The following is an 18871-nucleotide window of genomic DNA, read 5'->3' as shown; positions in this document are numbered from 1 at the left end:
GGATACGTGGTTTCTACCAAAAAAAAAAAAAAAAAAAAGATAAGTGGCCTCCCTTCTGTTTGGAGAAACATGAACGGTCGGAATGATGGACACAACGCCCGTTCAATGGGGTCGCGGTTGCATCCTTCGGGCGAAAGAAGGATCCACCTTCCTTCGCAAGCATCGACCGTTGGATCATCCAAAGCACCCATTTCCGAGCGATCCGTCCGTCATTCGTCCAATGGTCGACGGGCGCGATTGAAGGTGTATCCTTCTTTCGGGCGAAGGATACAACCGGGCACACTAGGATTCCCATACAATGATGCGTGCTCCACCCCGTAGCTCGCTTCATCCAGATCCAATAGCTGCAACAAAACAGCGCCATCCAATCCCTCTCCCCACCCCCTTCACCCGCCGCTTCGGCTCCTAGGGTTTGGCCCTTCTCCGGCGACCGCTGCCGTCAGCCACAGCGATGAGCCAATTGGGCGGGCGGTGCTGCCCGATTCTGGGCGGAGGACCCGCCGTGAACGGCCCGAGGAGGGCAGAGATCCACCCCCAAAGCAGAAGGCAGCTCGCCCACTTTCGTTCGCCGCGCTTGTGGAGAGCCATGGCCTCCAGAGAACCGTTTAAAGGTAAAGGTACTACGCTCTTTTGATCCAAATCGCTTGTATTTCCTCAGTGTAATTCGAAATAATTGTTTTCGCCTACCGTCATATCTTTATAGTAGCTGGATCCATGTTAGCCTGTTTAAATCTACTAGACCATGGGACACCGCCACAAATGAATCTATTGTTCACAACTGCTATTGCAACTACAAATGCAGGCTTTCCAAAATGTCTATGAACTTTAAGGCTCAACTTTGCTAACCAGAAAAAAAGAATAAGTATTAAAACCAAGAAAGAAACAGTTTGAGATTTTTTTTTTTTTTTCTATTGATTGATTAATGCTTCAGCTATACAGAGCTTATATACAAACTCCATAACACTGTAACAAATTAAAACTAACTTTAACTAACTAAGCCACTAACTACTTGCCATGTGTACTAGCTGTTACTTCAGCTAACCATAATTTAAACCATCCAGCTAACTAACTACTTCTTAACACACCCCCTCAAGTTGGGGGTGGAAACAAGTTTGAACTCCCAGCTTGCCTAACAATCGTGAATGCTGAGCTTTGTTAGGAGGCTTAGTAAGTAGATCAGCTAACTGATCCTGTGATTGCGCAAACTCAGTAGATATCACTCCTTGCAATTTGTCTTTGATCAAGTAGCAATCAAGTTCTATGTATTTAGAACGGTCGTGAAATACTGGATTCCGAGCTATATACAACGCTGTTTGATTATCACAATACATTGGAGTAGCTTCCTTCAACTTCACTTTCATTTCAAATAACAATCTTCTTAACCAGATCAATTCACAAGTGAGGTCAGTCATGGACCTATATTTAGCTTCTGCTGATGATCTGGAGATAGTGTGCTGCCTCTTTGCTTTTCAGGATACAAGAGAATCTCCAATCAAAGTGCAGTACCCTGTAATAGATCTTCTAGTATTAGGACAGCTAGCCTAGTTTGAATCACAAAAATCCTTCAAGGTTAAAGGATTTGCAGCAGACATAAACACCCCCTATCCTGGCGAAGCTTTAATATATCTCATTACACGATAAGCAGTTTTCATGTGAGCTTTTCTTGGAGAGTGCATAAATTGACTTAAATTTTGCACAGCAAATGTAATATCTGGCCTCGTAATTGTTAAGTAAATCAACCGACCAATTAATCTTGGATAAACTGTAGGATCAGAAAGTAAGTCACCTTGATCATTGTGCAATTTTAAGTTTTGCTCCATTGGTGTCGCTGCTGGTTTACTTGCAGTAAGATCCAAATCCTGAAGCAACTCGAATGCATACTTTTTCTGAGAGATATAGATGCCTTTATCTGAATGTGCAACTTCAAAACTAAGGAAGTATTTCAAGCTTTCCAGGTCTTTGATGAGAAACTGTATATTCAAATATTTCTTGAGCTTATTTGTTTCTTCAATATTATCAACTGCAATGATCAGATCATCAACATACACTAAAATGATTAAAGTTTCAGAGTTAGAATACTTTGTGAAGAGAGAATAATCAGACTTAGATTGCATAAAACCATTAGCAATCACAGCTGAAGATAATTTTGCAAACCACTGCCTTTTGGCTTGCCTTAACCCATACAGAGACTTGGTAAGTCTGCAGACTTGTGTACCTGTCACCCTCTGCTCTGGATGGGTTAAATGATAATCAAGAGCTAAGTCTATATAAATCTTTTTATTAAGATCCCCATTTAAAAATGCATTATTGACGTCCATTTGAAATAAATGCCACTTTTTGATAGCAGCAACTGCTAATAGACTTCGAACAGTAGACATTTTGGCCACTGGTAAAAAGTTTCATAGAAATTTTCACCCTCTTGCTGTGTGTAATCCTTAGCCACAAGTCTGAAACCTTTTAATAGATTCATCTGATTTCAACTTTACTTTGTACACCCATTTGCATCCAATGGTGCTTTCCCTTGTGGCAAAGTCACTAACTGTCAAGTATTGTTTCGTTCTAAGGTGTACAGTTCCTCTTGCATTGCCTGCACCCATCTAGCATCATGAACAGCTTCTACTTAGTTTTTAGGTTCTTGAATATGTTCAAGTTGAGTGAGATATGTTTGGTAATTTGAAGAAAAAAGTTTAGGTGAGTAAACAGAAGAAAGAAAATAAAAAATATCAGGAGAGGAAGATGTTGAAGAAGACTGAGATTTGGATGGAACAGCATTATAGCTACAGTCTTTAAGCCAAGCTGGTGGTTTGGTTGGTCTGGAACTCCTTCTAATAGGTAAAGATGGTAATGACGAGGTATAGGATCAGAAGAAATTTGTGGAGTAACAGGTGGAGAAGGAGATGTTAAAGAAGGAGCATTTAATGTAGAAAAGGTGGAGATTGATGAATGGGAAGAGTTAAGGGATCAAGGATATCTGCTGAATGTATATCAAATGCAGGAAAAATTGGTTGATTTGAAATAGGAGTCATGGAAAGGAAATATAATTTCATGAAAGATAACATCCCTTGATACAAATGACTGCTTAGTGGTAAGATCATAGAGTACATATCTTTTTGGACCCCGAGGATAACCTAATAAAATACTTTTAACAGCTCGTTGATCAAACTTATCTTTGTGAGGAACAGTTGTTGTTGCATAACAAAGACATCCAATGATTCTTAAATGATTCAATGGAGGAGGAAAACCAAATAAGGCTTCAAAAGGTGTTTTATTTTATAAAATAGGAGTATGTAACTGTTAATCAAATATATGGCAGCAAGAATGCAATCACTTCAAAAAGATTTAAAAAATTTGCTTGAAAACGTATGGCTCTCGCCACTTCAAGAATATGTCTGTGCTTCCTCTCCACCAAACCATTCTATTGGAGAGTATGCACACAAGAACTTTCATGTATGATATCCAAAGACTGGAAAAAAAAATGAAGTCATGAGAAAAAAATTCAAGACCATTATCTGTTCATACTTTTTGACAGTAATTTGAAATTGATTTTGAATCAGATGAATAAGATTCTTAATGTGAAAATTAGCTTCAGTTTTAGAGGCCATTAGAAAAGTCCAAGTGACTCTACTAAAGTCATCAACCACAGTTAAAACATACCTTGCACCAGTTTGAGACATAATCTTATATGGACCCCATATATGCATATGTAACAGATCAAACACCCGAGAAGAAATAGTACTAATTGAAAATGGAATCCTTGATTGCTTTGAATAAGCACAAGTGTCACAGACAATTTTATTACATTAAGAAAGATGAGGAATCAAAGATTTTATTCTTGAAAATGAATTATGGCCTAACCTAGCATGCCAAATTGAATAAGGAATGTTCTCTTGATTGCTTGATGAGTAGCCTTGATGAATGGATAAGATGGTTGGTGAAATTAGATGTAGACAATCTAAGCCTTGTTGTTCTTTACCAATCCCCAGTAGCTTCTTCGGTTGTAGGTCCTGTATAATACAAGAATCAGGAATAAAAGTAATACTATAGTTGAGATCTTTGGTTAGTTTGCTGATAGATAGTAGATTGAAGTGAAATTGAGGACAACAAAGAGCATTTTTTAATGACAGATTGGGTTGCAAGTTAATGTGACCCATGTGTGTGATAGAAGCTAAACCACCATTTGGAAGCTTAACTTGAGAATCTAAAACAGGTGTTTTAGTGTGAAAATGGGCTAAAGAGTGTGTAATGTGGTCAGATGCACCACTGTCTATGATCCAATTAGATAGTAATACAGAAAGTGCAAGTGTATTAATAATACTAGCCATAGATACATGTTCAGAAGATGATGCAATTGGAGTATTGCCAAAGATAGACTGAAGATAAGAGGCTATCTGCTACAACTGAGCCTGAGTCAAGAAATTTCCAGAAGTAGTTGAATGAAGAATTATTAGGAACAGAATCGTCAGTGGTTTGAGCAATTTGACTCCTGACAGCCTGAGTCTGTTGAGAATTAGAAGACTGATAGGTAGCATTAGCCTTTGCACGAGGGTTATTAAACTTGAAGTTAGGAGGATATCCAATAAGTTTGTAACAAGAATCTTTCTTATGATCAGGCTTATTACAATACTCACATATCACATTCATATTCCTCTTCCCTTTGTAATTACGATTATAAGCAGCATTAGCAGTTTCCTGAGCAATCAAAGCAGCTGAAATTGGTTGAGCGGCATAGATATGCCTTTGAGACTCTTCTTGTACCAATTTGCCATACAATTGAGTAACTGTGGGCAGAGAATCCATCATAAGAACTTGACTACGAGCAGCACCATAAGACTTATTGAGTCCCATCAGAAACTCCATGCAATGATCAAAATCAGTAGATCCAAGAAGATTATTTCTGCTGGTTAACTTTCGCAACTCATCCCATATCTTTCTCAATTTAGAGTAATACATAGCAATAGAATTTGTTCCTTGATTAATTGAATGAATCTCCTTTTTCAACTGAAAAATTCTAGTAGGATTATTACCTAAATAACGCTGAGATAGTTCCTTCGAAATTTCACTAGCTGTTGAAGAATACAATATAGTATTTGTAATTTCCTTCGAGACTGCACAAAGAAGCCACGATTTGACAAGATATTACACCTACACTAGAGAGGCCAAAGAGGATCTGATTCATCCAGGGGTTTGAATGAACCATCGACAAACATGATCTTATTCTTCGCTTCCAACACAACAATCATTGATTGTTTCCAAGCACCATAATTGTGAGTACCTTCGAGTACATACGAAACAAGTTTCGCTCTAGGTGTATCCGAAGGCAGAATGAATAGTGGATGATGAATATCCACAGCAGATAATGGAGAAGATGAAGTTCTTTGAGCGCACGATTGATTAGTCTCTATTTCTGACATTGTGAATCAGAAAATAGAACTCGAAAATTGCGGCGAGATTTGAATTGCTAAAAGTGGTTATTAAAGCCCAAGAGCTCTGATACCATATTAAAACCAAAAGAGAAACAATTTGAGAATTTTTTTTTCTATTGATTGATTAATGCTTTAGCTCTACAGAGCTTATATACAAACTCCATAACAATATAACAAATTGAAACTAACTTTAACTAACTAAGCCACTAACTACTTGCTACGTGTGCTGGCTGTTACATCAACTAACCATAATTTAAACCATCCAGCTAACTAACTACTTCTCAGCAATAAGCAACTGATTAATTGCGGAAGCCTAATGTAAGTTGAGAGTACCCTTTTTACCTGTATTTGTAATGTCTTGTAAAGTGTTAACATGAGTACATTCTACCTTTAGAATGAGCATGCTAAGTATCACTAACCAGTTAAGAATTTTTGAAAAGATATGCATAGCAGAGAGTTTTTTTGCTACAAGTAGAAGACATCAATAAAATGTTTACGTACACTATGGCAGAGATTTTGTACAACAGAGATAACCTTAAAATTCCAATATGCAATTTTTCCTACAAGTAGAAGACATCATTTTAATGTGTACATATGCAAATTCTAGAAACTATAGAAACAATGACAAAAGTGTAACATGGGATATGCATTTGTGATATAATCTCTTATATTTACCCTTTTTCTTCTCTTTTATCTTTGTTGTCACTGTGATTGGGTTGAACGTAACCTTGGAAACATTCTTCTTCTTTAATGATCTTTCTTCTAGTTTTTCATTACCTTTCAGATTTTCTCCTATTAGATTTTTGTGTGTGATATGAACATGAATATTGTCAACATTTTCGTCGTGGAAAGTGAGATGCAGAAGACAAAACCTTCCATACCACCAACACAAACTCTATTTTGGTCCACATGATAAGTGCTGGAACTGAACCACTCCTAGTTGCTAGGGTCATCAAGACTAAAGTCCTTCAAATTGTAGCAAACTCCATGATGAAGAGCATAATTTGGGCACAGTCATGTCTGGACGACTACCAAGCAATACTTTCCTATAATCAAAGTTCTCAAGGACAATAGGCGGTAGATGAATTGGCAAAATGCTACCAAGAGCCTGGGTTCTAGGTTTATGCATAGGCTGACGCCCATGTTTTAGTCCGCCCCAAAATAATAAATTCAAAAAATAATAACTGGAAGGAGAAATTCCTATTTATTGCAACTTCCTTTCCAATATTTCTCCTTTCATACCTTAGAAGGATAAAATACTACTATACATATTGTAATTACTACAATACACGTAGTTATAGACTCATCCTCAACTTTGTGGTTGGTACCCATTGCTGTCCATAGATTATGGATTCTATTGTTTAGCAACTTGATAGTGTCAATGAAAAGAGGGGATGATCACCAATAGGAAGTAGTTTCTTTGAGTTGGATTAAAGTTCAAGGTTTTATGTCTCGATGGGACTGGGGTGGTTTGACCAGCTCATCCATTTCTATAAGCAAATGGGACCGGAATGGGGTTGGGATTGCAAAACCCATTCACATTGGGAGAGAAGAGAGAGGAAAGAAAGGAAGGAAAGATGAAGACAAGGAAAGAGTGAAAGGAAAGAAGAATAAAAATGAAAGAAAGGAGGGAGATGAAAAAGAAAGGAAGGAAAGAAGTAAGAATAGAAGGAGAAAAAAAAAGAAAAAGGAAAAAAGAAAGGAAAGGAGAAGAAAAAGAAAAGAAAAAGGAAAGGAAAGAACAAAAGGTAGAAGAAAAAGAAAGAAAAGAAGGAAAGAAAGAAAAAAAAAAGAGGAAAGAAAAGGGGAGAGTGACGGAGGATATTTATAGGGATTTGGGCTGGAACTAGACTTGGGCCGGCTTGAGGCCCGTCAGGCTAGGCCGACTTCTGGTTGGGCTTTGGGCTAGGCCTGAAACAGTTTAGCCTGGGCTTAGGCTTAAATATAGGATCCGTTTATCTTTCGAGCCAGGCTCGGGTATATCTTTGGTCTGGTCTGGATCCTACTCGAGCCAGCCCGAGCCCGAGCCCAAGTCCGGTTTGATGGTAGCTGAAGTCCGTCTACTATAATTATTCTTTACAGTCTATTCTGCAAGTGGTTGTTCCTTGTCAGCACTTTCCCTTCTCTCTTTCTCTCTCTCATTCTTTGCTGTTCTTTGTTGGCACCCTTTATTCTTCATTCTCTCTCTCTCTCTCTCTGTGTATCCGATCCACTTCCAAACCTCTCTCTATAGAAAAAAGGTCCATTCTCTCTACTACCTCTTTCTTCTTTCCCTTCTTTTCTCCTCCATTTCCATTTCTAGGGTTTTCGCCATGGCTAGGATTTCTTCCTCCTCTTAAGTCAGGAAGGAAGCAAGACACCGAGAGAGAGATATGGATCCCCACCTCCATCTCCCCCTTTTACATGTTCTTGTCTTCTCCTTTATTGGCCGGCTCTCTACTGCCGCACCTTTCAACGACATTCGGTCCCCCTGGAGTTCAAGAAGGGCATCCGCACCGACCCCTTTGGTGTTGTCGACTCCTGGAGGCACCCACCGTAGGGATCCTCCACTTGACCTTGCGGCTGGGGTGGGATCTTCTGCGATGACTTCGGCATCATGGTCTCCCTCGCCCTTGATGGCCTCGGCCTCATTGGCAACTAAGTTTACCCCTCCTATTGGTCTCAAGTCACTCCGCAACCTCTCCCTTTCCGAGGAGGGGAGGATAGGGCCGCAGTCGGGGAGGGAGGCGGCGAAGTCGTATGGAAGTTTTGAGAGAGAGAGAGGAAGGAGAGAGAAACAGAGGGAGAGGGAGGGGGTTCGGGGTGGGTCTTGGGCTCGGGCTTGGGCCGGCCCAATTGGGTTCGGATCGGGCTTGGGCCCTAAGTTTTAAAATCTTTTCGGGCCTAAGCCCAACCCGAAGTCCGAAAAAATATTTTGGACCGGGCTCGGGTAGGGGTGTGGCCCGATCCAACTTGGCCCATTTCTAACCCTAGTAGGGATGCATGACCGGGACCGTTGTTGGGATGGAATGGCAATCTATGGAGAAACCAAGATACCTCCATCCCACTCGATTTAAAACCTCGGTAAAGTTCATATCATATAGAAGATATTGTGCATCTATCTTTACATTATAAGTTCAATTGATAGTGTATTACCTAATTTGATAATTAAAGGAGATATTTCAAGTTTTAACATACATGTTATAATAAGGGAGACATTTAAAATTTTAACATACATGTTATTAGAAGGTTGACCCTGCAAGCCTTTAGAGAGAGATGACAAAATTTATGTTCAGGAGGTTGCATAACTTTCTTTACCATGTGATTAAATCAGCAAACTTTAATATAATATAGATGTCTTTCTTTCATTTTTAGAACAACATTGACAACTTGTTTTGTTTGCCTACCATTTACAATTTGGGCCTATTGACCAAATAATGTTATTTCTCAAATCTTCGCTGTGTTGACTGGTTCCCTAGGTTGTGCATAAAAGCAAGGTATAAGTTTGTAAAAAATAGGTATAAAATGTGCATAGGACATGCATTACTGTGTGTATAACATACATGCCAAGGACTAAATTTAAATGTGACAGAACCAGCTTCAATTGTCAACTGGCGGTCAAACAAAGAGCCTACATCTAATATGCCCTTTTTTTTTTTAACCACATGAGACATTTAATTGGTATATTATTACTTAATCTGATAGTTAAAGAGCATTTGAGCATACATGCCATGGGACAAACATTCTTCTTTTTCCCCTTATAGATGTGAAGTTTGAGTAGTAGATAACTTGTGAACTTATAGTTAATGGAGACCAAGGTTTTATGTCCGGCAGGACGGGGGATTGTTCCAGTCATCCCGTCCCATTTTTATGAGAAACAGGATCGGGACGGGCTTGGGACTACGAAACCCATCCATGCAGGGAGAGAAAAAGAAAGAGGAAAGAAGGGAAGGAAAAATGAAGAAAAGAAAAAAAATGAAAGGAAAGAAGAAGAAAAATAAAAAAAAAAGGAAGGGAGAAGGAAGAGAGAAAAAAGAATGGAAAGAGAGGAAGATAGAGGAAAACAAAGAAAAGAAGGAAGAAAGAAAAAAAAAAAAAACAAAAGAAAGGAAAGAAGAAGAGAAAAAAGATGGAGGATATCCACTGGGATGCATGATCAGAATTGTTGTCAGGATGGGACTGGATAGTGGGGTATCCCATTCTATTGAGAAATAAAGAAACCTTTGTCCATAGGATTTAAAACCTTGATGAAGACATTTCAGCAGGATAGGTTATGGGCATAACAAGTGACTGTACAAGGTTTTATGCAGAAACAATGGACAAAAAACTTATAGTAATCCAAAATAAGATTCGTTGTCTTGGTACCAAACCTCGTACTGGTACCATCCTATTATATTGTTGCTATGTGGATTAGTACGGTATTATTGAGTGTCGGTATGGTATGAGATTGATATGGTAAGGTACATCTCATAGCATCCGGTATAGGACGGTACTACAATTCAAGCTCATAATGCTCGCATAGAGAAGCAATAAAAGATATAATGACAACATCGACATATTTAAATCAAAACCAAAACCTATAGGATGAAATAGTTAATCTCCAAAATCATCCTTGACCCAATCATAAAATAATCACATAAGGCATTAAAAGAAAAAAGAAAATGAAACAAAGAGAGAACATAGCACTTTTGGATCACTTGTGCTGCTTGGTTGAGATAGAGGAAGGGAGTGACGAAGGAAGGATGTTGTGTGTTGGTGTTGTGCTAGTGCTTGGTATACGTTGGAATGCTATGGGCACACAGCCAGTTTCACTGGCAGGCACGGGTATTTGAGATATTCGACTTTTAGATCATCTTTTTTTTTTTTTAAAAAAAGATAAATTTTAAACTATCCTAAACTTCTTTCTCAGGCTTTAAAATTAGTCTTACACAGAAGTCAAGAATTAAAATAAAAAAATAGCAATCTGAAATAAAAAAAATGAAGATATTTTTGTGTGATGCTCGATACTGTTTAATGTAAGATGGCATGATAGAACATCTTCACAAGAAAAATGATATTAGATGATAAAAGTTACACATATGGCTGAGACATATAACATAATGAAAAGTGCATGATTTGTGCTTGAATATCTATTCATTATTTCACAAATGATACATTATGCTGTTACAACACCTAATAACATATTAACATTGTACCATGTAAGTAGAGGTACTATTGTTGCATGCATGTTTTCTAGTCGTTACCTCATCCCCTCATAGTGTGCCTAATGGACATGGAAACATCATTGTCTCAAGAGTCAACCATCTAGCTCCCTTTCCCTCTCCAAAGTCAAGAATGAGGCAAAGATTTGCGGCGGCAGTGGTGTGGGGGGGTGGGGGGAGGGTCTGGGTCTGCCATGCCTCTTGGCTTCATAATAGTTAGTGTCAAGCTGTGCAAGAACTTTATTGAGCTGGTATAGTTTGACATAGGATGGCACCAACCAATACCCTGTGATTTGCAGGGCACTGGGGCAGGCCCTCCTGCCATCTATGGTTCCAAGCTTTGCATGGTATGTGCTAATAGCAAGGATGTACCATGTATGGATTGACAGACACATACTGTGATGCATATCCACAAGAGAGTGCTCTGTTTTTTGCTTCTCATGGAGAGGCGGGCTGCTGCTTGAGAATGGGATGATGCTTTACTCAGTGCTACCTAGGGGTAATGAAGGTAGAGTATATTGGAGTAGAGGTAAGCTGACACTTTGTGGAGTCTGGATTAGTAAGTAAATGGAGTGGCTGAAGTGGAATGGGAAAATGGTAAATGAGCAATGACTCAGTGAAGGATAGAGTGGCTGAAGTAGAATAGGTAAGTGGTAAGTGAGCAATGAATAAGTGAAGGATAGAATGGCTGAAGTGGAATGGGAAATTGGGAAGTGAGGAAGGGTCGCTTCACCCAACTGTTTTAGAAGGTCAATTGACTGATGAAAGTTATGCACCAAAGAATCCCCTCATATTTATACATCTTGTAAAAATCTAAGAAAATACACGAACTGACAATGATAATAAGTTATGATGTCACACACACAGGCTTGTGATACTATATTTTGATGCTTCTTGGTATATTCACAATTTAAATTTGTTATGCGGATAATACTATTAGTTTTAGTATTTGTTAAGGTGACGGTGTTGGGTACTGGGCCATATTGACTTGACACTGGCATTGGACGTGTAATGCTGTGTGATGGCAGTGCTTCAAATGCACTGCCACGAAACAAGGCATGCATCTATGTCACTGCCATGTGCTGATTGGACATTAACATGGTATGTGCAGGTATTTTGCTGACAGGATGAATGTCACCTTAGTTATTGGGCTTCTTTAACAATAAGAGTTCTGTTGCATATTGTATCTTCTAGTTGCATTCTAAGTGAAAAGAGAAGTCTTTCTTATTTGCATGACAAGGAGAATTGCAGAATAAGCATAACTCTATCTCTTCCAATGTTTTGGTTAACAAGTCTTTGTTATGAACAATTTCAGCAACTCAAAATCAGTGGGAGAAATTGTTTCTGGATTGTACAAGGAGATACACCAGCGATTTATCTATATTTGGCAAGACTCCTGTAAGGTTCTTTTGCAGTATTTCATCATCCAGAGTACAAGATAACAGATTTGTTCGACACAGTTCTGAAGGTGAAACAGAACTTCCATCATACACATGGCCAGATAACCAGGTCAATATATATATATTTCAAGTGTGAATATTTTGGATTTTTTCCAGTTATAAATTGGTGTTTTTGTGTTCCAAATGTAGTTAGACAAATAATGTCATCAAGCTTTCACAAATAGTACTTGTTTTCTATGTGATGTCAAAATTCAAATGATAAACTGAGGGCGCATTTGGTTCGCAATTGAAATTGGAATGGATTGGAATAGGAATCGGAATGGCCATATCCCTAAATGTGTTTGGTCTGTAATTGGAATCGGAATTGGATTTGAATACTAGGGAGAGTAGGGATTGGATTTTGGGGGATTGGGGCATTCTCATTATTCTCAGGAATCGAAATGGAAATGGGACTCCCTAGAACCAAATGGCTGAAATGTGAGTCACTCATTCCCATTCTTATTCCATAGTCTAAGCACACCCACCCCCCAAACCAAACATGCCCTTAATTGCTTGGTGCCAAACTTTGTTAATATACGATTTAAATTTATTATAACTTATCTCAGCTTTTTAAAATTTTGTGATTTATTTAAATCTGAAATTCTGAATATCATAAGGTGTTTTAACATTCAAACTCCTAATTATTAGGTATCTGAATCTTATCTGGTTAGGAAGTCAATTTGATTAGGAAAGTCAATATTTTAGACAATTTATTTTTGCTGATCTCCTGGCTGACCAATGACCCTTTGATATATGGATCTGCATGTCACATTTATGTACTTTTTGGGTTACTTAATTGACTTTCGACAGAGCAGCCATTGATTGTGCATGTAGACATGACTGTTTTGGACATGGGTTTGTACATGCGCTTTTGGTATTTTCTCTTGCCTATATGGGGTCTTTAGAACAACTATATAGTTGGACTTATACTTTTTGACAAAATGCATTTTCTTTAGGGCTTGGTCCACAAGTTCTTTGTAATAAAGCAAAAGAATACAGACCATATAGGGAAAACTTCAAATGTGGATTATGGGAGGTAACCATCCAATGGCAATCGCTATGGTTGGCTTGAATTCCTGCGATACTTCTGCTCCAAACCATCATTACCTTACAAGGTGATTGGCTTTTCTTTGAATTGGAAAAGGTACTCCAGATCTGATATGGGACAGACTTCCTTTACTAGGTTACTTGTATTAGTGATGGCGATCATAATAAAAAATCTGGCTATACTTGGTCATTGCATTAGATGCAACATCGGCTAATGGTGACCTTTTCTGATTTATTCTCCCATGTGGTCACCATGCCAGTATGCCACAGTTACCAAAAGACACTAATAGAGGAATGAGAATCAGTTTTCAGCTATTGTTGGAATAACAAAACAAAAATATCAACCAATCACGTTAAACTTGAATAAATGATTGATTTGATCAATTAACTGACTTGCTCTTTAATTCTACAGCGAAATGAACAGTTAGACAAAAAAGCTCAGGTTATTCCTGATGTTCCTCTTTTGCGTTATAATTTCATTTCTCACTTAGGTAGACCGAATTACCAGAATTTATGTATTTGGTATGTATTGCAAAAACTCATATAGTCTTTCACACTTTGCAAGCTGATCACAACTTGTGCGTTAACATTAATTACCACATCTTTGAATTTAACCCTCTTAAATAGTTGATTTTCTGCATTTTACTTAGAGGAATCCCCAACTGAACATAATCCAAGAGCATAAGTCCCAGAAGAATAAAGTGTTTTTTTTATTATTTTAAAGAAGTTCATTGAAAACCTTTATGTAGAAATTTGTCTCCCATCCCATATTCTTTTTTCTGCCTGCAAAATTGATGGGTGGATGCTATTAAAACATGCTTTCTTGTATTGGAATAATTAATTTAAACCAGATCTGTTTCACTAACTTTTACATTGTTATTGACTTTATATCTAGTTCAAACAAGGCAGTCATTGAAAACACAGCATATTAGTAATGCATACATTCTGTCTATCCTTTTTTTTTTGTGTTAAATTATTTTTCCCAATGAAGCATCTGTCCTTAATGAATAGCTAGTTATCTCACGTTGTGCTTCGGTATGTGTATTTTGAGTTGATTAAGAATCACGAACTTAATGATTTAAAAAAGAAAGAAGATCCTCCTGTTTCATTTTCTTAGGGTTTGAAAATTATCCTCGATGACATTATTTTACTGATATGTATCTTAATTAGATGCATCACTGACAGATCTACAAATAAACGATAATTTAGATTCTTTTCCCCTCTAATAATTGAGGCAGTTATACGTTGCAGAGACCAAGGGTCTGCATTTTAGGTGGTGGATTTGGGGGCTTATACACTGCTTTAAGATTGGAGTCTCTTGTATGGCCTGATGATAGAAAGCCTCAGGTAAAATGCATTGCTGCAATTCTTGAAATGCAATCTTTTGATAAACTGAAAACTGAAACTGATTTCTGTTCCAACATATATGCTTTGTTTACCCTTGTGGAACTAATGCTACTTAAAATGCCATAATATTTTCTATATCTCAAGTTTTATGTATGGCCATCATATTGAAGAATTATACCTTTCCAATCATAAATTCTTCCAGTTCATCTTATGAGAAGGATAAGTGGAACAAAATGCTATTTAAGTGGATCTTTTGAATATCCAACATTATACCTTCAGTTTTTTGGTGGAATGGAGTATGAAGAGGAAAAGAGAGAGTGAGGGGCTTAAACATAAATGCTTGTCTTCTTGGTAAGTGGCTGTTAGTGGTGAAGGATGATGTTCTGGTGGATCAGAACCACTTTACAACCATTCTTTGGATGCTTGAGAATAGAATTCAATCTCAAGAACTAAATAGCATGTTGTGGTTCTGATAAAAGGTACCATGGCATTGCATGCTTTTCCCTAGCATCTCCATAAATAGGGAGGTATTAGCTACTGATTGCTGCAGAATAAAGGGCAGGAAGGTGATATGGTGCACCAAAGCTCAAGAAGGCCTATAGAGTATGGATTATTGAATTGTCATTAAGAAATTTATAGAACAATATAGAGAGAGAGTCACTGTAGACTTGTAGAGTATGGATCTGTTCAAAGATTTTAGGAGTTAAAGGATAATATGTTGTCAATTAAATCCTATCATAAAACATATAGTGTTGTTGAGGAGGTCTTGAACTTAGCTGAAAACTCGAAGAAGGATATGTCAATGCAGCCGATTGTGGTGCGGTAAAAACTTTACTATGGTATGTATGACTCAAGGTGTTAGAATGGGTGGACAATAGTTCAAAAAGGAGCGGGGCGGTCACTCTCTTCTGAGGCTAAAAGTGCTATCTTAGTCAGCCACTCCAAAGATATAGCTCTCACACACTCTACCAGAAGGGCGGAGAGAGAATAGAGAGAAGGCAATAATAATTCCCACAATAAAATTCTCAATAATCAATAACTCAAATATCTCAAGCATGACTACAAGAGAAGCCCCATTAGGGGTACTTATAGGTAGTACAAGGGGACTTTTCTTCAGTTTTCCAATGTGGGATTCGAAATCTTATTCTAACTCGAAGAACCCTAACTACTAACTTTACTAATAACATCAAAAGTTCTCAACAAAAAAAAAATGTTTCACAAAAATCAGAACTTCTTAGAATTAACTAACATCAAACTTTTCCAACAAGACAAAGCAAGCTTGGGTTCCTAGATCTGTGTGTGTGGGATCTGCGATCTGTGCATATGGGACCCACGACCCTTGTGGCGGGCATATGCACCCTGCACGGTTCCATGGCCCATGCAATCCAGTCCTGCCTCCATTTTTGGCTCAACCCCACTCATCTAGCAAGTGATCCCTCGGCGCTCCGGTGTCACGTGGTAATTGGTGAACTTGATTTCATCTTATTTGGTGATTGGAATCTCGCAGGAATGAGTAGAGATAACTTGTCTCAATAAAACATTACTTATTGATTAACTCATAAGAAGAATTCGGCAGATTTTCAACAATAACAAGTTGAAATATTTGAGAAAGTTCACCACCTGTTATGTTTCATGAACCTTCTTTTGGAGTGTCATGCAAAACTTTCTGGAGAACTGCTGCATCACTTAAGTTCAAAGACTGATTGGTAGGTATTGTTGAGTGATTTTGATTTCATTTGGATCCAGTTTCATCACAGTTTGACATGCTTTTATGTCAGACATGTCTCCATATGCTAAATATTATGCTATTTGTGAACCAGCACTATTGGGAGTGTGTGGATGTGCATCATGCTATGAGGCCTTTGATGAACAAATAAGATTAGATAAACATATTCTGGAACTACTATTTTATAATGATATACTATGCAATACTTACAGTGTAATATTTACAAAGAACAAACTCAAAGATTGAGGACTTTCTATTTCATTGAGAATATCATTGGAGAGATATCTATATATCTCTTATAGAGCAATTTCTCTATGGTTTTGATCTAGAAACTCAGCAAGAAATTGAATCCGACCTAATTTAAGCATGTCTAATGTAGTAGGAAGAATACTATATTCTTTTTGCAGTGCTGGAATAGTATTTTGATTTGTCTGTATCAACTGTCATATCAGATTAAGGCATTCCTTCTGGAACTTAAAAGGAAGGAAGAGGGTCAAGTTTGTTTTCATGTGAGTGTAGTATGGTACATCACTATCCAATGATGTCTTAAGTATGATGAATTAAATTATTTTGCTTTGTTTGGCGTGAGGAGATTAAGCCTAGAGAAGAGCATAAATGATGTTTGTGATATACTTCAAACCATGATAACATGATTGGACCATGAAACTTAGATGATTTTTTCAGTATAAAATCCCCATTTCATGAAGGCTGTGTCTATGTATCAAATCCATGATGTGCATTACTAATCGAAACAATTTGCATGCTAAAGATAACATGCAGCAATATGAGTTTGTACATTGTGATCCATCTGATGTTGTCTGAAATTCTGCTGTTCTCGAGTGGCTCTTTTTTCTATTCCCAAGATGGTATGGAACTCCTATTTTTTTTTTTTCTTGAGGGGCTTGGGTGGTGCAAGGATCTGGAAGCTTACAGTAATGATAAAAAGATATCCTTTTTCAATAGATATAGTGACAAAAGCTAGGAGAACCCACTGTTGATAAGCTCCGAAGTACCAATATATGAGCTCCCTTAGTTGGAGATGCAATTGGTGTTGTCATAGGTGCGTCGAGGTTAATCTATATCATCTTTCTAACTTGGACTCAAGCTTGACCTAGGTTGATGCCATGCCATCTCTATGAGGTTGGGTCGCTAGGGTGGGGGGATGAGGATGCGTGGGAGATATTGCGAAGTCTTTATGGTATAATTGTATAAGTATAGATACAACTAAATTGTTTCCATTTGTGACTTAATTGTCCATTGTGATGCCCTAGGAAGTAGCAGCAGGTTCATATGAAGAAATTGAAAGGGAACGAGAAATGAGGGATTTGAGTGGAAAAAATTGGTCTGGTTGGTTTAGCATTGGGCTAAGGTTGATTTGGGGCCTCACTTGATTAATTTTCAGTATAAACAATCAGAATCCATGCTTGACTTGGTAGTGTATATTTTTCTAACTAAATCTGATTAGTTTGTTGGGTTGGCCTGTTTGTTTGATGGGCCAATACAATCCATCTACATCCCTGTCAATAGTTTCAATACTATGTATCAAACACAGAATGTATTTCAAAGCAGCGTTCGCCAAACCGTTTCAAACCGGACGGTTTAGGGTGTTCTGAGCCGTACCAGTAGCAAACCAGCATGGTTTGGCTGGGCAAATTGGAACACCAGACGAGGAAGAAAGAGAGAGAGGAGGGGAGGAAAGAGGGGATGACGACATCGGAGGTTGGCTGTGGCCCGCTGAGGCCATCGGAGGACCGCAGAGGTCTCCGCGGCTCGGTGTCATTTGATAGAATGTTTAATCGAGAGAGATAGAGAGAGGAGGAGCGATAATATCGGAGGGAGGTGCAGTTGGTGGAAAGGTTGCTGGAGGATGTCAGGTGACCACCATGGCCACGGACAGCAAAAAATGCATAAGCAGAGCTGTGACCGTGGAACAGGAGTGACCACCTTTATTCAGTTTATTGCATATTTTTAAAAATAATGATGAATAGTGAAGTCGGCAAATTCATTGCTGGCTTTACTGTTTTAGATTTTTTTTTAAAAAAATGAGAAAAACAGTGAAGCCGGCAATAAATGTGCTACTTCACTTTAGTGAAGTTAAGTGAAGTCAGCAAATCCATTACTGGCTTCACTATGATCGGATTTTTTTAAAAAAAAAATCTCATGAAATAGAAAAAAAATCTCATGAAATAGGGGGCCCTTGTTTCATGTCTATAGTGTCATATGCCGTGATTGCACCGTCCGGTGACTATGGCGGCTAGCCGAAGGCCCTCCAGCAGCTTTTCTCCCTCCTTTTTGTTCCCTCTCCCTCTCTATATCTCTCTCTCTCTCGGCCGAGATTTGGCAGAGGAAGCAGAGCCCTTGGCGGCCCGCCTATGGCCATCGTCGGTGTCTCCTCCGACCACTGCTGGTGTCTCCTCTGGCCACCCTCTTTTTCCCTCCCCCCTTCTCCCTCCCCCTCCCCTCTTTCTGTCTTTTCCTTCTCCCTGGTTCTCCCCTTCTCTTCAGTTGGTTTGTGCTAGTTCGGTCCAGTACGGACCCATACCGACTCGTTCCATTAGCTGGCAGGCACAGGTCCTAGTTTCGGTTCGCGGACCTTGGTTTCAAAGTATGAATTTGGTTACAGTGTTCATGGTTGTCAAGGTAGCTGGTAGTCCCTAGTTGGTTGGGACCCCCGATCGCCTAAGTGCCTAGGTGGATTGCAATTTTCAT

At 38.5% G+C, this 18871-nt stretch overlaps 1 protein-coding gene across 9 annotated transcripts in view; it reads left to right on the top strand.

Moving 5' to 3' along the window:
- Positions 1–301: 301 nt before the first annotated feature.
- Positions 302–18871, top strand: part of LOC105034423 (alternative NAD(P)H-ubiquinone oxidoreductase C1, chloroplastic/mitochondrial) — a 39168-nt gene continuing 20598 nt past the window's right edge. For 4 of the 9 annotated variants that reach the window (XR_830154.2, XR_012136224.1, XM_010909586.2 and 1 more), the window contains exons 1-3: positions 302–617; positions 11919–12112; positions 14341–14436. Coding sequence is in view for 7 of the 9 variants with exons in the window: in XM_010909586.2 (XP_010907888.1) it covers positions 452–617; positions 11919–12112; positions 14341–14436 (456 nt within the window). In the remaining 2 variants the exon portion in view is untranslated. The remainder of the gene's footprint in view (positions 618–11918; positions 12113–14340; positions 14437–18871) is intronic. The other 5 variants (XM_010909578.2, XM_010909579.2, XM_010909580.2 and 2 more) reach the window with 5 other exon arrangements.

Source organism: Elaeis guineensis, chromosome 13 (genome assembly GCF_000442705.2).
Source record: "Elaeis guineensis isolate ETL-2024a chromosome 13, EG11, whole genome shotgun sequence".
NCBI lineage: Eukaryota > Viridiplantae > Streptophyta > Magnoliopsida > Arecales > Arecaceae > Elaeis > Elaeis guineensis.
Note: the sequence above shows the minus strand (reverse complement) of the source record. Positions and strands in the feature narration are given on the sequence as shown.